A 25905-nucleotide genomic window follows, 5' to 3' on the forward strand; every position below is an offset into this window, starting at 1 on the left:
ACATCTCATCTCTTTACTAAATCTGTTTATTTGAATCCCACCAATCTCATTGTGACTTTCTCTCTCTCACACTCTCTCACACACACACACACACACACACACACGTAGGGTAGCCCAGTCTGATGTGGGTCAGAATGGATAGCCTATTCATCTTAGAGTGGTGTGTGAATATTCATTTCTATGGGAACAACATAGATTTGAATGCAGAATGGTTGATGTATGATTTGATGTTGAAAGTCCTATCTGGGTTAGATCAGACAGGCTATAGGCTGTAACCCACATAATACAAACAGGTCAAGACGGCCCCTCCTCTCATCCACTGACTCTCACCCTGTCTTTCTTTGCAACTCTCCATCCATCTCTACTTTTATTCAATCATCAGCTCATTCAGACACACATTTTGTTGTGTTACAAGTTGAGATAAAAATAGATTTAATTGTCATTTTTTTTGTCAACGACCTACACAAAATTGCTGGCGTGGAATCGCCCTTCTACTGATAGGACAGATCCATGCTAGCTAGGGCTTATTAAATGGGTTTGACAGCCTACGTCCTATTACCACCTCTTGGTCATGAATTTCACACCAACTGAAGCCTCTTTAGAACGGTTTATCTCCAGACAATTACTTTGTTTCTGGCTTTTCTTCTGTTCTGATTTGTACGTTTTTATGACAAAATCCAGTACATTGATGCTCAGCTGAGGTCATACTGTGATTTCCTGTACTGAGACGTTTGTGTGTGTGACTGTGTGTGTGTGTGTGACTGTGGGGAAACACGCTGAGCTGAGCAGCTCTAGCCTACATAGAACACACAACACTACAACTAACAAATATCTCTCCCAGGCAGTGTGTCTGCCTCATCATGGGTTGTTGTTACAGTGTGTCTGCCTCATCATGGGTTGTTGTTACAGTGTGTCTGCCTCATCATGGGTTGTTGTTACAGTGTGTCTGCCTCATCATGGGTTGCTGTTACAGTGTGTCTGCCTCATCATGGGTTGTTGTTACAGTGTGTCTGCCTCATCATGGGTTGTTGTTACAGTGTGTCTGCCTCATCATGGGTTGTTGTGTTGCAGTGTGTCTGCCTCATCATGGGTTGTTGTTGCAGTGTGTCTGCCTCATCATGGGTTGTTGTTGCAGTGTGTCTGCCTCATCATGGGTTGTTGTTACAGTGTGTCTGCCTCATCATGGGTTGTTGCTACAGTGTGTCTGCCTCATCATGGGTTGTTGTGTTGCAGTGTGTCTGCCTCATCATGGGTTGTTGTGTTACAGTGTGTGTGTCTGCCTCATCATGGGTTGTTGTGTTGCAGTGTGTCTGCCTCATGGGTTGTTGTGTTGCAGTGTGTCTGCCTCATCATGGGTTGTTGTGTTGCAGTGTGTCTGCCTGCCTCATGTGAAATTGTAGTCTGACTGGCTTTAATACCAGCCCGGTTTAGAGGATAAATACTGACCTGAGTTTAGCATTGACCCGGGGACAGTCAACACATCCCATATGTACATTTGTGGCATATGGTTGTGTTATGTGGTGTCTGTTCTCTTTCTCAGACTGTATGTGTTTGGAATACTGACTATGAGACTCCAAAAAAATGTTAGTTACCATACTTGAATCCCCCCATCTTCCAGATTAGATGAGGTGGGCAGGATGTGGTGTGTACTGTGTCTGTGTGTGATAGATGGGACAGACAACATGTCAGTGCTTGCTGTTCCTCATCCCTCGGGCTTGTTGGGGGTCATGTAAGGGTCAGCTAATTCTCTGGCCATGCTGACTCGATAATGTGTTTGTGCGTGTAGGTTCTGACCCAGGCAGAATAGCCTGTTTACTGACTGGTGGGGCCATCTGTGTGCTGGGCCTGAGTGGTCCAGGATAGTGTTTGTCTGGGGTTGGAGACCTAGTTAACTGGCACTCAGAGAGAGTGGGAAATGAGCTGAGCTTACACCACGAGATAGAGAGAGAGGGGTGGGGAATCTGAGGATGGAGAGGAGAGAGGGGTGGGGAATCTGAGGATGGAGAGGAGAGAGGGGTGGGGAATCTGAGGATGGAGAGAGGGAGAGGGGAATCTGAGGATGGAGAGAGGGAGAGGGGAATCTGAGGATGAAGAGGGGAGAGGGGAATCTGAGGATGGAGAGGAGAGAGGGGTGGGGAATCTGAGGAGAGAGAGAGAGAAGGAGGGGTGGGGAATCTGAGGATGGAGAGGAGAGAGGGGTGGAGAATCTGAGGAGAGAGAGAGGAGGGGTGGGGAATATGAGGATGGAGAGGAGCGAGGGAGAGGGGAATCTGAGGAGAGAGAAGGAGGGGTGGGGAATCTGAGGATGAAGAGGAGAGAGGGAGAGGGGAATCTGAGGAGAGAGGAGGAGGGGTGAGGAATCTGAGGATGAAGAGGAGAGAGGGAGAGGGGAATCTGAGGATGGAGAGGAGAGAGGGAGAGGGGAATCTGAGGACGGAGAGGAGAGAGGGAGAGCGGAATCTGAGGATGGAGAGGAGAGCGGAATCTGAGGATGGAGAGAGGGAGAGGGGAATCTGAGGATGGAGAGAGGGGTGGGGAATCTGAGGATGAAGAGGAGAGAGGGGTGGGGAATCTGATGATGGAGAGGAGAGAGGGGTGGGGAATCTGAGGATGGAGAGGGAGAGGGGAATCTGAGGAGGGAGAGGAGAGAGGGGTGGGGAATCTGAGGATGGAGAGGAGCGAGGGAGAGGGGAATCTGAGGAGAGAGAAGGAGGGGTGGGGAATCTGAGGATGAAGAGGAGAGAGGGAGAGGGGAATCTGAGGAGAGAGGAGGAGGGGTGAGGAATCTGAGGATGAAGAGGAGAGAGGGAGAGGGGAATCTGAGGATGGAGAGGAGAGAGGGAGAGCGGAATCTGAGGATGGAGAGGAGAGCGGAATCTGAGGATGGAGAGGAGAGAGGGGTGGGGAATCTGAGGATGGAGAGGAGAAAGGGGTGGGGAATCTGAGGATGGAGAAGAGGGAGTGGGGAATCTGAGGATGGAGAGGAGAGAGAGGGAGAGGGGAATCTGAGGATGGAGAGGAGAGGGGAATCTGAGGATGGAGAGGAGAGGGGAATCTGAGGATGAAGAGGAGAGGGGAACCTGAGGATGAAGAGGAGAGGGGAATCTGAGGATGAAGAGGAGAGGGGAATCTGAGGATGAAGAGGAGAGAGGGGTGGGGAATCTGAGGATGGAGAGGAGAGAGAGGGAGACTGTGTGTGTGTGTGTGTGTGTGTGTGTGTGTGAGAGAGAGTGGTGCGACATGTGTGATGTGTGAACCAGTAGGCTAAAGCTGCTGTTGCCTGCTTTATTAATTTCATCAGTTACTGTCGGACATGAGAAGGGGCCCTGACTCTGCCCTGTAAATTATAGATGAGGACAAGCTGGCTATGCCTTATATATGTGTGTGTGTTTGCTGGCTGCCAAGGTAACCGTGTAGTTATATAGTCAGGTTACATACAGTCCAGTTGTACTGCAGGCATCTCAGGTTGATTTATTACGTAATCATCCTCTGTCCCTGTAGTTAACAGTCAAAGCCGTTTCTGCATCAGAGGCTGCGCCTGTAAACCCAGAGGCTACCAACTGCCCTAGCCACTCAGTAGAGCCATTAAAGTCTGCAGAGAGAGGAGACTTGGAGCTCTCTTTCATGCGTCTTTTGTCCTCTCCTCCTATCCAGTCATTTTTCTCAATGCCGGAATGGGTTAGAGGGCACACAGACTCACACGTGCACACAGGCGCACGGCTACGCAAGAATGTGCGCATGCAGACACACACACACAGACAGTCCTAGAAATGGAGCTTGTGTTTACATTACAAGGGATGAGATTATGATGACAGTGTATTACCGTGTGATAAAACAATTACCACTCAATACAATGATCAATATCTATCTTACTAACTATACGTTGCTATGAGATTCACCATGAACTTGGCTGAGCTCATACTGTCCTATCATACGTACATGAGTCATTTACTGTAGTGTACATTGAATTGACAACATTCTCTTTGAAGTGACATTCTCAATTACTTACATGTTTCTCTGTGTGTGTGTGTGTGTGTGTGTGTGTGTGTGTGTGTGTGTGTGTGTGTCCAGGCGGAGCGCGGCAGCGATGGGAACAACATCCTCAGCCTCCCGGTACCGATGCGGCGGGGGGGCTCAGAGTCCAACCTGGTGTCTGGCGTGGGCCTGGACTTCACTAAGGGCCGTCTGGCCATCGACAGCCTGCAGCAGAAGATACTCAAGGTGAGTGTGTGTGTGTTGCGCGTGTGTGAGAGAGAGAGCGAGAGCATTGGCCCATCTGTGTGTTAGTCACTGTTGACTCGTTGACCTCCCCCAAGGTGACAGAGCAGATCAAGGTGGAACAGACAGCCAGGGACCAGAACGTGGCAGAGTACCTCAAACTGGTCAACAACGCTGACAAGCAGCAGGTGGCACGCATACGCCAGGTCAGTCCAGTTACATCCCACTGATTTCTCCTTTTATGATGCTACATAACTGCATCTGCCAAGTGCGCTGAATGTTTACAAGCCTCTTTTTAACGAAAATGCAGCAATTATAGCAGGATCTTTAATTTGACCCTTTGCCTCTCCTGTGGGTCTGCCAGGTGTTTGAGAAGAAGAACCAGAAGTCTGCCCACAGCATCGCCCAGCTGCAGAGGAAGCTGGAGCAGTACCACCGTCGTATGAAGGAGGAGGCCAACGGGGCCAAGCACCCGCCCAGGGATGCCCGGGGGGAGGGGGGCAAGGAGGTCCAAAAGGACGGCAGCCTGCGGGATGTCAGCTCGGCCAGCGCGCGCAACCCGGCAATGGACAAGGTCAAGACCATCGGACCCGGGGTCTCCCTCTCGCCCCCCTTCTTCTTCAACAAGTCACGGGAGTTCGCCAACCTCATCCGCAACAAGTTCGGCAGCGCCGACAACATCGCCCACATGAAGAGCTCCATGGAGACGGGGGCGGGGCTCCAGGCGGAAGGCGGGGCCCGGGCGCTGAGCGGCAGTGCCACCACAATTGCCAAGGCCAAGTACCCCAGCGACGACGAATGTTCCATAGGGACCTCTGTGTCGGCAGACTCCAACGGGAACCCGGCGGGGGGGTCGGGGTTGGGGTTGGGGTCGGGGGGTGGGCCGGGGAGGTCGGACTCTCAGGGGAGGCTGGGGGAGGTGCTGGAGGAGGTCAGGGAGATTAGGGAGGCCCAGGCACAGCTGGCCGAGGACATGGAGTCACTGAAAAGACAGTTCAAGAGCGACTACAGCTTCATCACACAGACACTGCAGGAGGAGAGATATAGGTTGGTGCAGACACAATGGCATACACACACACGCACACACACACACGCACAAATCAATACAGCAAGCAAAAACAGACCCTAATTTCTGGGTATAAAAGAACCTAATCTTTCAGACACTTCTCCCCATGAGTCTTCCTCCATGCAGACGCACCAACAACATCCTCCATGCAGACGCACCAACAACATCCTCCACCATCGTTCTAGCGGTTTCACTTTATGATAATCTAGACCTGCTTCACTATTTCCCACCTTGAACCATAATCTTGTTTTTAATATTGTTGGCTGTTGATACTGTCAACTTAGGGCTGATGTATCAACACGCCTATGTAGAAAATGCTTCACACACCACAAACAGAGAACACACACACACATTGGTGAAGGAAGAGATGGACACACAGGTTTGCTTTGGAATTGAAGCTGTGCATTCAATATTAAGACTTGTCATTCTCTCTCCCCTTCTCTCTCTCTACCTAATAGGTTTGAGCGGTTAGAGGACCAGTTAAATGACCTGACAGAGTTGCACCAGCATGAGACCAGTAACCTGAAGCAGGAGCTGGCCAGCATCGAGGAGAAGGTGGCTTACCAGGCCTACGAGAGAGCTAGGGACATCCAGGTATGTACACACACACACATCTACAAACATGCCCCTTACACATCTATCTAAGCTGGATATGATCAGTAACTTTAAGCCTGAGTGTCAAATGTTAACTGAATGCGTGTGTTTTTCTGTGTTTACAGGAGGCTCTGGAGTCGTGTCAGACGCGTGTCTCTAAGCTGGAGCTCCAGCAGCAGCAGCAGCAGACGGTACAGGTGGAGAACACAGACGCCAAGGTGCTGCTGGGGAAATGCATCAACATCATGCTGGCCATCGTCACGGTGATCCTGGTGTGCGTTTCCACTGCGGCCAAGTTCACCGCGCCCCTCCTGCGGAGCCGCGTGCACCTGGCTTTCACCTGCATGGGTTTGTCCCTACTGGTGGTCATCTGGAAGAACTGGGAGCACCTGCAGTGTGCCCTGGAACGCATGCTCCTCCCACACTGAGCTAGACTCCTCCCACGTTAAGCTAGGCTCCACCCAGTCTGAGTTTGTCCCCCTCACAATGTGGGTTTGGCGCCTCCCACACTGAGTTTGGAACTTTGGAACTCTGTGATGTTGTCATAGAGATAGATTAAATGGGGCGGTGTTTACAATGTAGCCTTACACCCCAACACCCTCGTGTCTCTCCTCCTCTCTGTCTTTTGGAGTTTGGACAGAACTCCTTGAGGGAAATTGTTTCCAAACGATGCCAGTGTGCCACTACAGTACAAATTACAGGAAAGCAAGACATCTGGGACTGACCAATCAGATGGTGGCTACAGAGGAAGCAGGACCAGGCACATACAGTATTATTGTGGACACTGATCTTTGTGTGGTTGTCAATCTCAATAGGACATTGAACTGGACTATGCAGGTCTCGCTTTTGTATAACCTTTAAGAAAAACAAGGGGTCCGCCGATTAGTTCCTCGTCTTTTGCGAAGTCGTACTTGCGTCACCTTTATTACACTAACACACTGACAGTATTAAAAACTAATTCTCCCAGAAGACCTCTGGTTCTGATCCACACACACTCTCACTCCCACCCCCCATGATACACATTCATCCACACACACACTGAGAGGAATGTGACTTGTGTGTCTGTGTATGTACAGGGGGTGGGGGTGTTCTCCATGTGAGAGCGCTTTGTCTGTGTGTACCTGTACTGTCAAGTGATGAAATGTTTTATAATTGGGAAAAAAAGACAGGACAATTTTATTTTTTAAGTGTAATATTTTATTAATTGTTCTCTCGTGTGTGTGTGTGCCTGTGTGTGCCTGTGAAGGGTGTTTCATTTTTTTTACAAAGGAATGTGTACTGGTATACGGGTTTGTGGATAAATGGTGTCTTATGTACTTTATATAGTCTATTAACAGAGGCAGTGGAACTGCCACGGGTCTAGTCTATAAGGGGTGAATTCACCCCAAGAGTTACGTGTTCTCTCTCCCATAGGAAATACATAGACTGACCCTTTAGCCGCTAACATGCTAATTGCGAGTGATCTCATCTGGCAGTCTGATGGACCTGGGGGGAAGTAACCTCAGACGTGATACACACAAACCTCATTTGTGATTCATCCTTTAATATTGATGATAATGTCATTTTTGTGAAATAGGAATTAAGCGCTGTTCAGAATGGTCTGAACAAAGGAATGGACTTATACCAAATGTTTCAGAAAGATTTGAACACTACGTTTTATGCGTTTTCTCTGAAATGTTTAATATTTTTTGCCTTTTTACAATGAGAACCGAACAAAATGAACATTCTAAATGCCTTTGATGCTATTGTCTGATTGGACAGAGATGGGAGGGGTAGGTGGGAAGTGAGCGATGCAGCTCTGGCCCCACCCACTCTGTAAGCTACTTATCACTGTGATGATTATGATGATGATAGTGGCCAGGCCTGATGCCTTTTCAATGCAGCTTCTGTGTTAAACCTGATATTTTCTGTGCTTTGGTCTCTGTCTCTTTAAAAAGCCAAATTTGGGTCTATGTGGCTGGCTGGCACCTTGTGTAATATGTCATGTCCTGAGCCATTGATATTTACACTGTCCATTGGTTACTCAATAGTTCTGGCTCTATCCCAATTCCTGAATCTATTCCCTGTGTCTGGAGAGAGAGCCATATCCCAGATTCACAGCCCAGGGCCTATGATTCCAGTGTCTAGATTCCGTTATGTTATCCCCTCGCAGTAGCATTGCACGCTGTTAGGTTTAATCCAGTTATGGTTTTCCAAAACACTTTTAAAAATGAGAACAAAAATAAATCCTCTTTTTCTAGAAACATTGAGTATTTTATCATAGAGCTCTTCTCATCGTATCCTCTGAAGATTCATCAGAGTATTTCTGCCCTGAACTGATCTCTTGATCCGGTCATCAATTATACTTTATCTACCAGAGATGATGATGCAAGGAGTGAGGGCTCTGCACAGAAGGTGACGTTATTAACCTTTTAATCTGTTTGTCAATATGTTCTGTGTAGATTCATGGCTGTGGGGAGATGTTTTAGGTTGGGGATGCTGTCGACAGGGGTGGGGAAGTATTTTTCTGTACTCGTACAGTGCTGTCGACAGGAGTAATAAATGACACATTTTAGATTACACACACACACACAGTGCATTCAAAGTATTCAGACCCTTTGACTTGTCCCACATTTTGTTACGTTACAGCCTTTTTTTTAAAAAATAGATTAAATTGTCAAATTTGTCTCAAGCTACACACAATACCCCATAATGACAAAGAGAAAATAGGTTTTCAAATGTATTCAAAATAAATTTAAAAAAATCTTATTTACTTAAGTATACAGACCCTTTCCTATGAGACTAGAAATTGAGCTCGGGTGCATCCTGTTTCCATTGATCATCCTTGAGATGTTTCTACAACTTGATTGGAGTCCACCTGTGGTAAATTCAATTGATTGGACATGATTTGGAAAGGCACACACCTGTCTATATAAGGTCCCACAGTTGACAGTGCATGTCAGATCAAAAAATATATATTTCACCTTTATTTAACCAGGTAGGCAAGTTGAGAACAAAAAAAAAAGAATCAAGCCATAAGGTCGAAGGAATTGTGCGTAGAGCGCCGAGACAGAATTGTGGCGAGACACAGATCTGGGGAAGGGTATCAAAAAATGTCTGCAGCATTGAAGGTCCCCAACAAGACAGTGGCCTCCATCGTTCTTAATTGGAAAAAGTTTGGAACAACCAAGACACTTTCTAGAACTGGCCGCTCGGCCAAACTGCGCAATCGGGGGAGAAGTGTCTTGGTCTTGGAAGTGACCAAGAACCTGATGGTCACTCTGACAGAGCTCCAGAGTTCCTCTGTGAAGATGGTTGTCCTTCTGGAAGGTTCTCCCATCTCTGCAGCACTCCACCAATCAGGACTTTGTGGTAGAGTGACCAGATGGAAGCCACTCCTCAGTAAACGGCACATGACAGCCCACTTGGAGTTTGCCAAAAAGCACCTAAAGACTCAGACCATGAGAAACAAGATTATCTGGTCTGATGAAACCAAGATTGAACTCTGGCCTGAATACCAAGCGTCACGTCTGGAGGAAACCTGGCGCCATCCCTACGGTGAAGCATGGTGGTGGCAAATCAAATCAAATCAAATTGTATTTGTCACATACACATGGTTAGCAGATGTTAATGCGAGTGTCGCGAAATGCTTGTGCTTCTAGTTCCGACAATGCAGTAATAACCAACAAGTAATCTAACTAACAATTCCAAAACTACTGTCTTATACACAGTGTAAGGGGATAAAGAATATGTACATAAGGATATATGAATGAGTGATGGTACAGGGCAGCATAGGCAAGATACAGTAGATGGTATTGAGTACAGTATATACATATGAGATGAGTATGTAAACAAAGTGGCATAGTTAAAGTGGCTAGTGATACATGTATTACATAAGGATGCAGTCGATGATATAGAGTACAGTATATACGTATGCATATGAGATGAATAATGCAGGGTAAGAAACATTATATAAGGTAGCATTGTTTAAAGTGGCTAGTGATATATTTACATAATTTCCCATCAATTCCCATTATTAAAGTGGCTGGAGTTGAGTCAGTGTCAATGTGTTGGCAGCAGCCACTCAATGTTAGTGGTGGCTGTTTAACAGTCTGATGGCCTTGAGATAGAAGCTGTTTTTCAGTCTCTCGGTCCCAGCTTTGATGCACCTGTACTGACCTCGCCTTCTGGATGATAGCGGGGTGAACAGGCAGTGGCTCGGGTGGTTGATGTCCTTGATGATCTTTATGGCCTTCCTGTAACATCGGGTGGTGTAGGTGTCCTGGAGGGCAGGTAGTTTGCCCCCGCTGATGCGTTGTGCAGACCTCACTACCCTCTGGAGAGCCTTACGGTTGAGGGCGGAGCAGTTGCCGTACCAGGCGGTGATACAGCCCGCCAGGATGCTCTCGATTGTGCATCTGTAGAAGTTTGTGAGTGCTTTTGGTGACAAGCCAAATTTCTTCAGCCTCCTGAGGTTGAAGAGGCGCTGCTGCGCCTTCTTCACGATGCTGTCTGTGTGAGTGGACCAATTCAGTTTGTCTGTGATGTGTATGCCGAGGAACTTAAAACTTGCTACCCTCTCCACTACTGTTCCATCGATGTGGATAGGGGGGTGTTCCCTCTGCTGTTTCCTGAAGTCCACAATCATCTCCTTAGTTTTGTTGACGTTGAGTGTGAGGTTATTTTCCTGACACCACACTCCGAGGGCCCTCACCTCCTCCCTGTAGGCCGTCTCGTCGTTGTTGGTAATCAAGCCTACCACTGTTGTGTCGTCCGCAAACTTGATGATTGAGTTGGAGGCGTGCGTGGCCACGCAGCCGTGGGTGAACAGGGAGTACAGGAGAGGGCTCAGAACGCACCCTTGTGGGGCCCCAGTGTTGAGGATCAGCGGGGAGGAGATGTTGTTGCCTACCCTCACCACCTGGGGGCGGCCCGTCAGGAAGTCCAGTACCCAGTTGCACAGGGCGGGGTCGAGACCCAGGGTCTCGAGCTTGATGACGAGCTTGGAGGGGGGGCAGCATCATGCTGTAGGGATGTTTTTCAGAGGCAGGGACTGGGAGACTAGTCAGGATTGAGGGTAAAGATGAACAGAGCAAAGTACAGAGATCCTTCATGAAAACCTGCTTAGGATCTCAGACTGGGGTGACGGTTCACCTTCCAACAGGACAACGCCCCTAAGCACACAGCCAAGACAACGCAGGTGTGGCTTCAGGATAAGTCTCTGAATGTCCTTGAGTGGCCTGGACTTGAACCCGATCGAACATCTCTGGAGAGACCTTACAATGGCTGTGCAGCAACGCTCCCTATCCAACCTGACCGAGCTTGAGAGGATCTGCAGAGTAGAATGGAAGAAACTCCCCAAATAGAGGTGTGCCAAGCTTGTAGCGTCATACCCAATAAGACATGGCTGTAATCTGCCAAAGGTCCTTCAGCAAAGTACTTAAAGGGTCTGACTACTTACATAAATGTGATATTTCAGTGTTTATTTTTTATAAATTTGCTAACATTTCTAAAAACCTGTTTTTGCTTTGTCATTATTGGGTAGTGTGTGTGTGGATTGGGGGGGGGGGGGGGGGCAATTTAATCAATTTTAGAATAAGGCAGTAATGTAACAATGTGGAAAGTCAAGGGGTCTGAATACTTACCCTCAGCACTCCTCTCTATCTTATGAAACAAATAGCACTGTACACCATTTTGCAACAAACCACTAGTCTGAATGTTATTGTGAAGAAGCAGTGACCAGTGGCATTTGTTTAGCTTAAATCTAGTGACATTAATAATGTGAACATGTTTTGCATACAGTGAGGGTGTTCAAACGATCTTGGGCATCATTCATGTTTTATCCAATTCCCCCTGGGCAAACTTCATTATTTAGCTTGTACTCCAGTGCATTTTGAAGTACCCTGTTTCTGCCAACTCCCATCAACTAGCTGGCAGCAGCTCCCAAGGTCTGGGAACTGGGAGCTTCATTAAAGGCCCAGTGCAGCCACAAATGAGATTTTTCTGTGTTTTAAATATTTCTACACTGAGATTGGGATATAACTGCAATGATAATGCACATTTGGTGTAAGAGCTGTTTGAAAAGACTGCCTGAAATTTCTGCCTGTTTTGGTGGGATGGAGTTTTGGCAATTGGTTAATAGAGCAATAGTTCCAAACCTCACTGCCAATTACAGCTAATTTGACATTTTTACCTCTCCAATCGGACCACTCCCAGACAATCCTGGCAAAATGATTGCTTGAGAAACGGCTCTTTACCAAGAAGCTTTCTTTTTGACCATTGTTTTAAATTAAATAAAAATCAGTGAGGTAGTTGTTACACAAACGATTTGATATTGAGATAAATATAGCTGCATTGGCCCTTTAAACCATCTGCGTTGTGCCACTGCGGCTCAGTGTGTATGTGCTACCACTTAGTGGTGAGTCTACAGTAATGCAGCAGAATTATGGTGCAATTCAACAACACAACCCTAGGGGGATGTTAACACTTTGATCGTCGCTGGATCCACAAACTGTACCTTTCCCCACTTTAACTCAGACCTGCATAATTATACTCAACAAAAATATAAAGGCAACATGTAAAGTGTTGGTACCATGTATAATGAGCTAAAATAAAATATCCCAGGTATTTACCGCACCAAAAGCTTATTTCTCAAGTTTTGTGCACAAATTTGTTTACGACCCTGTTAGTGAGCATAGTCAGGTGTAGACGTGTCAGGTGTAGACGCAGACGCAGATTATAGTTTTTCAAATGAACCCCTGACTCCTCCAGTCGCTATGCACATAAAGTACATTATTTTTTGTTTGCTGAAATCCATACTTTTTAATGCAACGTTAATCAAATGCAACCTCATTGAGATTCAATTGGCACAGGGACATGCTGAGTTGACATTTTAGAGCAATTGCAATGAGGAAACAGTAGGTGGTTGTATTTGATTAACGTTTTATTAAAACGTATGGATTTCTTCTAATAAAGAAAGGCATGCAACAACAGAGGACAAACATCGGGTTTAAGAGTGTACATTTTTTAAGCATGGACTGCAGAGACTCCAAGGAGTCGGAGGTTAATTTTAATAACTCTAGTCTGCACTCAACTCCCTGGAGGAGTTGATATAATTGGCTTGGTCAAAGAGAAATGCCGCGTTCAAAACAACTGGGAACTATGGAATCTCTGACTTCAGTGCTTTCAAGAGAACTTGGAACTCAGAAAAAAACGAGCTCCGACAAGGGAAAAAATAAAAGGCCACTCTAAATTATGCAATTTTGTCACACAACACAATGCCACAGATGTCTCAAGTTTTAAAGTAACGTACAATTGGAATGCTGACTGAATGAATGGCCACCAGAGTTGTTTCCAGATAATTTAATGTTAATTTCGCTACCATAAACTGCCTCCAACGTCGTTTTAGAGAATTTGGCAGTACGTCCCTGACAACTACAGACCACATGTAACCACGCTGCGTTCAAAACAATTGGGAACTCGGGAATCTCTGACTTCAGTGCTTCCAAGACAATTTGGAACTCAGAAAAAAACGAGCTCAGACTAGGAAAAATCGTTTTGAAAGCTCACCCAACTCGGAATTCGAGGTCGGGAACTCGGACCTTTTCCTCGAGTTCCGATTTGAAGATCACTAACCTCGTGGTTTTTGAAGTTCCCAGTTGTCTTGAAAGCACTATAAACCGTGGACATTAAACATTTGCACATGCTGAAAATTCCTGAGCTCAAAAGTAGTACAAGTAATTTGCATTTATCAGGGAGCTTTGAAATATTCTGAGTTTGTAGATAGAGTCCGATTTCATTGACGAAATGTATACATTTTTTTGTTGCCCTAAACGATTTATTTTATATCTCGGTGTACAACGGAAACAAACGTAATATTGGTAAAACGAAAGTTAGATGATACAAACCTCAATGATTTAATGATGGTTGAAATGATTTTTACCTGTGTACATTTGATCTATTAGAGGACTGCAATAATAGTAGTGAAAGGTAAGCATACATATATATTGTACAGGAAGTTTTATGTCCAAATTAATGTACATTAATTGTTATTCTAACATTTTGTTCATGCCCTCTATGATCACTTTAGAAATGGTCCAAAATCGGGCAGCGTTGTCTAACATCTTTATTGCTTTGGGGAGGGTTCTGTGGTTTTTGATGGGCACAGGGGATGGTAGTGCTTTTTGCTCCGGGTTTACATTCGCCAGTTTGAAGGTTTTACTTCGTATTTTCTTGCAACCTAGCAACATTTCCTCGCCTGCTTACATACGCCTCCCATATATCAATGTTTTTGGTTTAAAAAAAATATTTTTTGTTTTTTACTTAACACGTTTTTTTTTAAACTGCATTGTTGGTTAAGGGCTTGTAGGTAATAATTTAACTTTAAGGTCAACTATACCTGTTGTATTCGGCGCATGTGACAAATAAAATGTGATTTGAAACTGTTGGGAAAATCCTATTTGAATAACGGTGCAAAAGCCCTGTGATTTGTAATATTTAATTCCATTCAGATAATTTAAAATCCAATTGTATTAATTTATTTGTCACGTACAAGTGTTTAGCAGATGGTTATTGCGAGTGTAGCGAAATGCTTTGAGTCTACTCTCGACAGTTAAAAAATGAGAACTTTAAAAAATATATATATATTTTTTTTTTACTCCCTTTTCTCCCCAATTTCGTGGTATCCAATTATTAGTAATTACTATCTTGTCTCATCGCTACAACTCCCGTACGGGCTCGGGTGAGACGAAGGTCGAAAGCCATGCGTCCTCCGAAACACAAACCAACCAAGCTGCACTGCTTCTTAACACAGCGCGCGTCCAACCCGGAAGCCAGCCGCACCAATGTGTCGGATGAAACATACTCTCGACAGTTTATTAGGTATAGAAAACATAGTAGCATGCCAGTCAGGCTGTATTTTACGTTTTGATACTCTGATGCGTTGTCTGTTGCGGATCATCATTCTCCCAAATCGTTTTATAATAATGTAACCACATCCTTCCAGCAAGCACAGTCATTCAGGAAAGCGTAGTACGTGCTCTACCTCTCTGATCCGAGTGGCTATTCCTCGTGCACCTAAATCCCATAATGCTTAAATAGCCTATAGCCTAAATATTTGTAATTTAACTTTTTTAAATTTAATCTGACGAGGCTATTTCAAAAGTATCCTGTATGCTACCTGCACACATGTGTCCCAAAGTATAATTCCAGCATCCAAACTGTACAGATTATGGTGTTGAAAACGCAAACCATGATGTTGATGCACCCGAAGTGGCAACCTGGTCTCAGAGCATTTCGTATTATTCTTAACATAAATCCGAAACACTCTATTTTGTGTGATACAGCATGTTACATTTCATATGGTATGTATTAATTTGTGGATGTCCTTCTCCCATTTCGTATGATACGTAACAAATTACAAGATGTACTATATTTGATGACCGGCTCGATTCGGGTCTTATGTAGCAAAATTTGAAATATATATATTTTTTACATTGGATAAAAGTAGAGACTCGGAGATAGAAAATAGTATATAATACACTACAGTTGAGGAACAATGGGAAAGTAATTATGCTTTGAAAGTTGATAAACTTGTAACCTCACGTTTGAGAAAATGGCCCCTGAATGTTTTTGTACCTACTAGAGAGCTCTTTTTTGTCTACACCCATTCAGCATTGTTCACACCTTCTTAAGATTTAGCCCCAATCATCACTTTAAGGATTAACATGTGAGGCTATACACTTAACAACCGAAGATTTCAAGACTAAAGGTTTGTTTATTCTATGGGTGTGTTCTTAAATTTAATCTGGATTGCCAGAGTGTGCTCTGGGTGTTCGTAAACACAGAGCGTTGTCAGACTGTCTTACCAAAATTCAGAGCGTTTCTCTCTCGGAGCGTTCAGAGCGCTTACTCAACGCTCTGGCCGAGGAGTAGGGTTGATCCGAGCGTTCTCACCTAACAGCAGCAGTCAAGCACCCAAGCTAACTGGCTAATTTTGGCTACATTTTGGCTATCTTGCTAACTACTAGAACAGCTCACTGACCATTTTACTCGCCCGAGCAGAGCTGGTTAGGCTGTTTTATTGTTATCCAGAGCATTGGTGACTGCAGCTGTGCTGCTGGCAACAATTTAATTAATATTTTTTGACAACGTTTATAGACACCATATTCAATGGGTGTTGAGTGTTCATAAATTCATGTTATTATTCTGCACTCTGACACACTCAGACGAGAGTGCTCTAAAATCTGAGTAGATAGCCAGAGCGAATTTACCAGCTACGCCTATCGACAGTTGTCGCAGTGACATCATAAACATTCTATTGAAATAGTTAGTTATTTGCATAGTGGAGTCTTTTGTTTAGACATGCAGCTAGCTAGCTAGCTAAACAATGAACCACAATCTCAACTCATAATGTTACTACCCTGCATGAATCTGCAGGTAGCTAACCAACCAGGTTCAATGTTAGCTGGCTAACATTAGGCTATAACTAGCAATGCAAATGGCTCAGAGATACTAATAATATTACTACACAGATCATACACGTAACGTTACCTAGCTAGCCAGCCAGCTAACATTAGCTAGTTAGCTAACAGTACACTTTATCTTGAAATGAAAACAACTTTCTGACAAAATTAGAAACAACCAAATACAGACATTTGAAGGAGATGTATCTTCTGCTTGGATAGTTCTATCTGTGCTAATGACTTAGTGTCTTTAATTCCAGTTTGTCTACAAATCTATAATTAATATGTTGGATTCGTTTCTCCATCTCAACCAAAAATCTAAGTTAAAGAATAGGACTAAATCAAACTTTTGCTATGAGAGATGGGTTTATCTACAGAGCAATTCAGTTGAGAAATTCCTGTTCACATATCAGTGCAACATAATGTAAAGTGTGACCTAGGTTATTCTGAATTGTTGAATGAATCCCACATATTCTCAACCATTTGAGACAGAAATCACTCTTATGGGATAGGCCTTTTCACACTGCCTCATCATTATTAGTTTCACAATCTATAATTTTATTTTCTACAGCCAACTATGGAAGGTTTGTTTCAATCTGGTATTTCAAAATATATATTTTTTTACTAATCTCACTTCTGCAGAAAGTGTCTCACTGTGAGTAATAGGTTCCCAAATTGCCTCACAATTGACCATTTCTTTATTTCTCTCCTCTGAAATTGTATTATTGTGAAACACACTTCCTCCTTTCTAGTAATTGTCAAGTGATTGGCAGAATGAGTCAGACATGCTGTTGTCGTTTAGCTGTGAATGTCGTCTTGAGATAAATGCCAGAGTTGTTCTGATACTCTCACTGGAAGTTTTTAACATATTTATAAACTTTATATTCAAAGAGCAAATATGAAAATATAAATTTATACATTATTATTTATACATTTATTGTTATTTGTGGACATATATATTTTTTAGTTAATTCTATTCACTTTTTCTGCAGTACAATGGGGGGTCGTTTGAAAATATTAACATTGGGGAGGGGTGCATTTCTTTTATGGCACCTCAAGTTGTTTGTTGTTGGTGAGGAAGGAGATCTGTCTGTTCTCTGTCAAGGGGTACTGCAAACAAGGAGGTAAAGTTAAAGAGGGAGAGCGTTGCTGGGATGTTTAACTTTCCCACATTTGCTTTGGCAGAACACCTGAGATCAGGGGAACTTTTTGCCCCTTTTTTTACTCAGGCAGAATCCAGGATAGCTGGCTGGGTATGAGTTTATCTAGATCTAAAGGTTGTCAGTAGATACACAATACCATATCCTCCTCATAGGACAACATACAACCATGTACTGTACATCCACAATAATGGACTATGTTGTACTTTATTTGATAAAACTTTCAAAGCAACACTAGAAGCCTAGCATCGATTTTGTGAATGGAGGCCATGGCAAGATATTCTGTTGTCCTTCTGGCTAACAAGAGTCTCATGACACACTGTTACATAACTGTAACATCTGTTATATAAACCTAACGTCTGTTCAGATTAATGCTGGAGCATCCACTATAAAAGGCCCTACAATTGGGAAGTGAAGAATGGTCAGACTTCGTTTGCTCTGCCAGAAAAACAACGATCTAGAGAGACTTCTGTGACTCTTCTAAGATACAAAGGTGCAGTAGGTTATATCATATTAAACTAGATACAAATATTTCACAGTGTGAATGAAGTACATTCTTGGTATGGGAATTGGCAATGGGGATTGGTTGCTTTACCATTGGCATTTCCTTATGGCTTCACAGCGAGGGGATCCAAACTGTGTACATTTTGAAGCCATGAGCCGCGGATTCAGTGAAGTTCAACGTCCCTCCACAGTGTCCTCTGTGACCGAGCCCATGTGCGTACTCACCACAGAGTGGGTGTGGTTCTGGGAGGACGAGTACGGAAAATGGGTCCAGTACGCATCCATCGTAAGTGGTGTGAAACACTCAAACAGGCTGATGATGTGTTACGAGGACAATAATAGAGACGGTAAACTGTTGTTCCCCTTGAATTTGAGTTTTTTTTCTATAAATCACAGAAAGAGATGCACAGATTGTCGTCCATCACCAGTGAAGACCTTGAGAAAAGGTTCCAGGAGGATCAAAGTGCTGTGGTGAGGTTCACTGCAGGCCAGCAGTCTTATGAGCTGAGTTTCAGAGGTAACACATTTCAAACTCTTGCACAAAACATATTTAATTTACAACAGACATGGTTCAAATAGTTCTTCTCATAATTACAGAGATGACGCAAAAAAACAGAAATAACGGTACTGTAAGGATGGTCAGGCGTCGTCCTGTGTTTGTTTCAACTGCAGACAGCAGGTAATGTACGGATGAGGATGAACTAAGAGGATGGTCACCATGTTCTGTATTTAACCTAATAAACACTCACAATTTCATAATCAATATTTGGATAGTAAGTGGAGGAATAAATATAGGTATTCAATTGAGCAACTTATTTTCTTAGTGTTGAATGTCATGTTCTCTTTTATATTTATCCTCAGGACAAATAGAACATACAATTCCTCTGAGAATTTCAGAGATGTTCCTGGATTTTGGGACATGTCTGCCATACCTGACATTGGATATAAGGTTACTTGTTTACATGTGGTTATTCTGCTTAGGCTTACAGGAAGGTTAGTGTTCAACTTTTTGTTTTAGCAGTGACAACTATTTTGTTTTCCCCTCCTGCAGACAGTCACTCTTCTGAGTTCTGACAGGGTCTATCAGAAGGTCCAGAGACTTTTCAACAAGACCATGAGGGGCTTCCAGATCACCAGCATCGAGATGGTCCAAAACAGGGACCTCTGGGAAGTCTTCCAGTGGTATGTTTACATCAACTCTCACACACAATCCTAGCATGTTACTTCCAAAATACTATGTAAACTCTCACACACAATCCTAGCATGTTACTTCCAAAATACTATGTAAACTCTCACACACAATCCCAGCATGTTACTTCCAAAATACTATGTAAACCCTGGCTTGAACAAGATTATGGGGAAGCAGCTAATGTTTTTACCCCTGTTTTTTTAGGAAAATAGATTTGATGAAGAAAAACAATGGGGGTAACCTTGGGGTCGAATAGACTATACATTTGAAACGTCTTAATCGCTTAAAGACAACCATAGAACATTTTATGTCTTAGGGGCCCAGATACCAGTTACTGAGAGCTGCTTTACGGTGACCTCTGGCTTTACATATGGTACCTGGAGGCCAAATTCCAATAGGGAATAACCATCCAAAAATAGTATTCTTAACAGCAGCTAATGGTCATTTCCTCTTTCTCAGGAAAAGAGATTTGATGAAGAAAAACAATGGGGGTAAAAACAGCAAGGAGCTACATCTCTTCCACGGAACGGACCCAAAACACGTAGACGCCATTTGCAGAGATAACTTCGACTGGAGGCTGTGTGGAACCAATGGAACTAAGTATGGCGAAGGTACCTCATGTTAACCAACTGTCAGAAATGTAGTCAGATTTTAGAAGCAGTCATGATCTCATTATAGTCAGTCATTTTGTTTTACTGATGATCGTCTCTGTTTGTTTAAGGGAGTTACTTTGCCAGGGATGCCAAGTACTCGCACTGCTTCACCAGTCACTCAGGAGTGAGGTCCATGTTTGTTTGTTGGGTGCTTGTTGGTGACTACACACGAGGGAAGTCGGCGCTCCGTCGTCCCCCTCCAAAAGGTGAGGGAAGCCCCACTCTCTATGACAGCTGTGTGGACAATGTCCTGAACCCATCCATATATGTGGTGTTTGAAAAGCACCAGGTGTACCCCGAGTTCCTCATCAGATATGATGATGGCGTCATGCACTTGTCCTCTTCGGCTCCAGCTCTACCAAAAACTGTCTCTATCCAATCCACTTACATAGTCCAATACCCAGCATCCAACCAGATTCAAGCAGCAGCTTCTGCTACGCTGCAAAACCCTCGAGTTCCATCCACTTCCACTTTGAGTCCATCTCAAGCAGCCACCACTTTCTCTAATCCAACCAATTATTTTCCCCCTTCACGTCTCCCAAAACCTGCCCAAACCACATTGGGATTCAGTCAATCTGCAGTCATCATGAAGCCAGCCCCAAGTTCTCAATTGGTGGATACCACCCTAGGCCAAGCTAATTGGTCTTACACTCCCTCATTCAGCAAACTCCCTCATAAACTCATTACCCAAGCCAGCGCCCCCTCTCGTACACCCACTACCCCAGCCAGTATCCCCTCTCGTACACCCAATAACCCCTCTCGTACACCCACAACCCCAGCTAGTACCCCCTCTCGTACACCCACAACCCCAGCCAGTACCCCCTCTCGTACACCCAGTACCCCCTCTCGTACACCCAGTACCCCCTCTCGTACACCCACAACCCCAGCCAGTACCCTGTTTTATGCACCCACTAGGCCACCCAGCATCCCCTCTCGCACACTTACTCCCTCAGCCAGTGCCCCCTCTCGCACACTTACTCCCTCAGCCAGTGCCCCCTCTCGCACACTTACTCCTTCAGCCAGTGCCCCCTCTTGCACACTTACTCCTTCAGCCAGTGCCCCCTCTCGCACACTTACTCCTTCAGCCAGTGCCCCCTATCGCACACTTACTCCTTCAGCCAGTGCCCCCTCTCGCACACTTACTCCTTCAGCCAGTGCCCCCTATCGCACACTTACTCCTTCAGCCAGTGCCCCCTCTCGCACACTTACTCCTTCAGCCAGTGCCCCTTCTCGCACACTTACTCCCTCAGCCAGTGCCCCCTCTCGCACACTTACTCCCTCAGCCAGTGCCCCCTCTCACACACTTACTCCCTCAGCCAGTGCCCCCTCTCGCACACTTACTCCCTCAGCCAGTGCCCCTTCTCGCACACTCATTACCCCTGGCACTGCCCACACTCGCACACTCACTCGCTCAAGCAACCCCTTTCGCACACTCACTACCCCTGCCAGCCCCCCTTCTCGCACACTTTCCCGTTCAACTGACACATCCTCTCAGGCTCAAACCCGCTCAACGACTACTACTCGCACCCTCTCTGCCAGTAGTACCTCTCACCCACTATCCCCTTCATCCTCATTGAGCACACCTTACCACACACTTTCTCACTCATCATACACCCACACTTACACAGACTCCTCCACACTCTCAGGGTTTCACCACTCCACATCGAGCACTACTTCTGACACATCTTCTACTACTATCACATCATCTAGAGTGCAGGAGTTAATTAAACAATTTGGGGGTCAAAGTTCAACCTGTTGAAAATGTGTAGTGTTTCTGAATGATAATTTCCATTTCATGTCAAATATGCATAGTTGGTGTGTTAAACCCTTGCAACAAACAATGATGTTCAACACAGCAGGTTGGTGGCACCTTAATTGGGGAGAACGGTCTCGTGTTAATGACTGGAGCAGAATAGGTGGAATGGTATCAAACACAGTTTCCAGGTGTTTGATGCCATTCCATTATTATGAGCCATTCTCCCCTCAGCAGCCTCCTGTGATGTTCAACTAGTAAAAATGAATATGATGAGCGTGTTTCCTTTACTCTGGGACTTCTGTTCTGCTGACACATTTTGTAAAGTAGTTGGATTTCTGTGTATTCAACTAAATGGCCAATAGAAAGTAATTGACTGGATGTTTGTTTGACTAGTGGTGTGGAGTAATGCAGAATAAGTAGGGTGCAGTTTAGCAACATCACCCCTAGGGGGGGGAAGAAAACACATTTAAAAATGAGAAAAACAATAAATGTTCTATGCAGTTGTGCATTCAGAAACTACCATGACTGCATTTACACAGACAGCCCAATTCTGATTATTTTGTCAACACATGATATATGCCATTTATCAGACTCTTATCCAGAGTGATTTACAGACATGCGTCTGTGGTCCAGGGAATAAAAACCACTACCCTGGCATTACATGCGCCATGCTCTACCAACACCTAAAAAGGACACATTTCATAAATACAATTTATTTATACATAAAAAGGTAATTTCCTCCTAAATTTCAAAATAAAAAATTGACTACCAAGACTTATAGATTATCTAGTGATGCCATAGATTTACTTTTTGCTTTCATTTTAGTAAACTGTGATCTTCTTGTCCTTGATGGAGGTGTGTGTGGTATGGAGGTCATAGAGCCGACCCAGGGTGGTGGAGGAGAGACATAAGTCATCAGACCTGACTGAAACAATGGATGTGTCACGGAGTTCATGGAACCAAACTGTGCAGAAGCATGTGTCAAGGTAGGTCTGGGGGTTCTCTGTCCTGTTGGGCAAGGAGATCTGAACCTTGCATTGTTGGGCAGCACAGGGGTGGCTGGTGAGCGTAGCATGACTGGAATAGATGTCCAGTGCATGTTGTGGTGGCTCTGGTTTTGAACAAAGTTAGGTGGTGGAACATAGGTCCCAGGCCTGGACCCTTCCCTGTACTGAATAAGGTACTCTGGGTAAACCTGATGCTTCCCGACCACCACAAATACAGAGGGGTTGTAGATATCATCCACACAGCTGTCATAGGAGATGGTGTGACTTCCATCTTTTGAGGGGGGGCAGAGGTAGCTGGAGTGTCCTTGTGTGTAGTTTCCCACCAGCACACGACAAACAAACATGGACCTGACTCCTGACTGGCTGGTGTAGCTGTGGGAGAACTTGGCATCCTTAGAAAAGTAGCTTCCTGGAAAGAGATGGGTTAGAATTAGAACAATCACAGTGAGTGTGACATTAAAAATAAATTTGTTTTGTCAACTTTTCCACTGTATTTCCACAATGTGATGTGAAAGAGAATAGCAAAAAAATATGCCATTTCCACGTAACATAATAAATCATTATATAAACTTAAAAATCTATTAGATATCACATGAAATACAGAACTCACCTTGCCCATAGGGCGTTCCTTGTGTTCCACCCATCCTCCAGGCTATGTTCTGCAGGCATATAGCATCCACGTGTTTAGAGTCTGTTCCATGGAAGAGCTGCTTCTCATTCCCTTTCCCTGCATTTGCCTTTCTCATCACATCTCCTTGCCTTGGGAGAGGAAGAACAGATTCCTTTGTCAGTATCGTCAATTGCAGGCTACCTCATAGCATTTGCAAGTGTTTTCTGCTAGAATCTAAGTACCAGTTACCATTAACATGTTACATCTGTTCGCATATGTTATGACTGCTTTGATTAACGCAAACAATATGAACATATTTCTTGGGTAGAGTACATTTCTTTTGGCATGAGGATTTGTGATTCTTACCACGAAAAGACCTCCCACAGGATCCGATTCTGCACCCTCTCAATAGTCTTCACACTGAAGCCAGTCATAGTTTGGTGGAAAAGATCCAGAATATTCTTGTGCTCAGCTGAGGAACTCTGCAGAGCAACCCTCTAGAGAGAATGCGTTTGAAAAGAACACCTACTTTTACCAATGTAATAGCTTTATATTTCACTGCCTTCTGACCAGATGGAAGATCTTATGAGTTAAAAAGTGATTATGAACCTTGAATCCAGTTTCAGGTACTGAAGATTTATCCCAGTGACTGGGTAAAGCTTTGGATTTCAGCAGGCAGTCATCAGAGTCTTTTTTGCTGACGATGAGTAGAGAAAGTTAGACAGCATTATAATTAAATACAATCAGTACAGTATAATCTTATCTACCTGGCAGCTCGCTCTCCTAATTTATATCAAATAGCAAATTGATCCCGAGGACCGAGGTTAGTGTAGTCTACTCTACAAGGTCTCTTACCAAAGTGGGTTACTAGCATCATTAGTATGCCCGATTGCCTGGATGTTGCGGTAGGTGGACAACATGGATGCCACCAGTTCATTAGGTACTCCCCTCTGCTGCAGGGTGTTGAGTGGGTGGGGCTCGTAGAAGTCGTGAGACCTGCCACAGTCCACGTCTGCAGCACAGGTTCCTGTAATGTAGCGCTCACAGACGTGGAGTCTTCTGCAGCTCCCTTTGTCAGGACAGTAACCGTACTCTCCACTACCTTTGTTGTATGTGAAGCAAACCTGGAGACAAACACAGACCACTCCTGATGAGGGCTTGATAAGGACATTGGATAAGTGCAAACTCTGTTTAAGTGCATCAGTCCCAATTCAAGTACATCAGTTTTACAGATATCCCAATTCAAATAAATAATTTTAAAATATATCTGCACGCTCAGTTTAGTACACATATTTGGATGATAGCCTCAAGTCTGTGAATTCATCAGTAGTCCTTTTGGACGTGGGGAAATAAACATTGAATACACAATGCCTATAAGACGTGTGCCTTTCCAAAGGTGTGTGCCTTTCCAAATCATGTCCAATCAATTGAATTTACCACAGGTGGACTCCAATCAAGTTGTAGAAACATCTCAAGGATGATCAATGGAAACAGGATGCACGTGAGCTTAATTAGGAGTCTCACAGCAAAGGGTCTGAATACGTATGTAAAAAAGGTATTTCTGCTTTTTCTTTTTAATACATTTGTAAAAATGTCTAAACGTTTTTTTCTTCGTCATTATGGGGTATTGTGTGTAGATTATTGAGGATTGAAAAATATATATATATATATTTTAGAATAAGGCTGTGACGCAACAAAATGTGGAAAAAGTCAAGGGATCTGAATCCTTCCCGAATGCCTATGACGCACATACTGGGGGTAAAAGGGCGTTGTCATTCTGCAGCAGTAATGTACACAGCTCCTTCCTGTCCAGTTCCTCCAGGTAATGCTCTCTCAGGACTCTGATGTTGTGCTCTGACGTCAGCTCATGGCAGAGACGGCATCCTTGTCTGGAAATCGCAAGAACGAGAGGCGATTTCTTATGACGCTCTTTAAAACATATATTAGGTTTTTCCTTAAATGTCAAATCTACAAACTTACCATGAACCTGTAGCAATTGACATGTATACTGTAGTGCATTACCTGTCACATTCTGTAAGACCACAAGGAATTTAGAACGTTTCAGAAATAATAGTAGAATGAATAGAAGTAATATGACGGGTAAATAGCTTCCGGAGTAAAAACAAACCGTAAAGTCAAGAAAGTTTACCTCTCATTGGATGGACATGTTCCATACAGATAAAGCTTACACAGGTGTAAATTGCTGCAGCCACTACATCTATTAGCTCTGCATAACCTCATCTTCGTCTTGGCAACTATCAGTTTGTTTCCCTTCGAGACAGCCGTGGTAAACATCTCCTGATTCCCTAAAACACTTTCCAGGTCATCTTCCATCGTGCTAATGTTGGCACGCAATTCTCCCAGCTCAAAGGACCCATTATGGGCACAGAGGACCTTGTAGATCAGAGCTGTTGTATCCATGTCCGTCACCGTAGGACGCCTGACTGTTGGCCCTCGCAAAACTGTACATATACTGTCAAATCTGAAGTAGAACGTTGCTCTCCGTTAACTACAAAACAGGTGACCAGCATGCGACAAAAACATTTCTGACTAAATGAAACTTACAGTATATGTAACCCCTCCCCTATTATGAAGGTAGCCAAGTATGACAAACAGGCAATGGAACACACTAATGACGGTACACACCCTTTTAAATACGGCACATTGAACTCTGCCCGAGTGGCATGTGGAACCTTCATTTACATC

At 44.3% G+C, this 25905-nt stretch overlaps 3 protein-coding genes across 8 annotated transcripts in view; 2 read left to right on the forward strand and 1 right to left on the reverse strand.

The window, feature by feature from the left end:
* The window catches only part of LOC110490442 (transmembrane and coiled-coil domain protein 3), a 39215-nt gene extending 31094 nt beyond the window's left edge, over window positions 1–8121 (forward strand). For all 3 annotated transcript variants that reach the window (XM_090200648.1, XM_021563835.3, XM_021563834.3), the window contains 5 exons: window positions 4072–4221; window positions 4317–4424; window positions 4583–5265; window positions 5743–5878; window positions 6004–8121. In XM_090200648.1, coding sequence (XP_090056774.1) covers window positions 4072–4221; window positions 4317–4424; window positions 4583–5265; window positions 5743–5878; window positions 6004–6306 — 1380 coding nt within the window. In that variant the 3' untranslated portion in view covers window positions 6307–8121. The remainder of the gene's footprint in view (window positions 1–4071; window positions 4222–4316; window positions 4425–4582; window positions 5266–5742; window positions 5879–6003) is intronic.
* A 5389-nt stretch (window positions 8122–13510) lies between these two features.
* On the forward strand, window positions 13511–22124 carry LOC110490444 (protein mono-ADP-ribosyltransferase PARP12). 4 transcript variants are annotated; one of them, XM_021563837.3, is made up of 9 exons: window positions 13511–13846; window positions 17848–17973; window positions 18103–18270; window positions 18381–18501; window positions 18582–18663; window positions 18846–18933; window positions 19036–19166; window positions 19633–19784; window positions 19895–22124. In XM_021563837.3, exons 3-9 carry the CDS (start codon window positions 18136–18138, stop codon window positions 21583–21585), a joined length of 2400 nt encoding a protein of 799 aa, XP_021419512.3. In that variant the 5' UTR covers window positions 13511–13846; window positions 17848–17973; window positions 18103–18135; the 3' UTR covers window positions 21586–22124. The 4 variants fall into 4 exon arrangements, with proteins under 4 accessions (XP_021419512.3, XP_036800722.2, XP_090056767.1 ...); XM_036944827.2 differs by having other exon boundaries at window positions 19633–19773; XM_090200641.1 differs by lacking the exons at window positions 17848–17973; window positions 18103–18270 and having other exon boundaries at window positions 13552–13846; window positions 19633–19773.
* A 155-nt stretch (window positions 22125–22279) lies between these two features.
* Window positions 22280–25785, reverse strand: LOC149978136 (protein mono-ADP-ribosyltransferase PARP12-like). The gene is made up of 7 exons (XM_090200646.1): window positions 25349–25785; window positions 24953–25088; window positions 24055–24323; window positions 23809–23896; window positions 23566–23696; window positions 23200–23348; window positions 22280–22998 (listed from the first exon to the last, which is right to left on the reverse strand). The coding sequence occupies exons 1-7, from the start codon at window positions 25618–25620 to the stop codon at window positions 22358–22360; spliced, it is 1686 nt and encodes a 561-aa protein (XP_090056772.1). The 5' UTR covers window positions 25621–25785; the 3' UTR covers window positions 22280–22357.
* Window positions 25786–25905: the final 120 nt, after the last annotated feature.

The sequence above is a fragment of the Oncorhynchus mykiss genome, chromosome 15 (genome assembly GCF_057628025.1).
Source record: "Oncorhynchus mykiss isolate SJ-2025 chromosome 15, ASM5762802v1, whole genome shotgun sequence".
NCBI classification, from domain to species: Eukaryota; Metazoa; Chordata; class Actinopteri; order Salmoniformes; family Salmonidae; genus Oncorhynchus; species Oncorhynchus mykiss.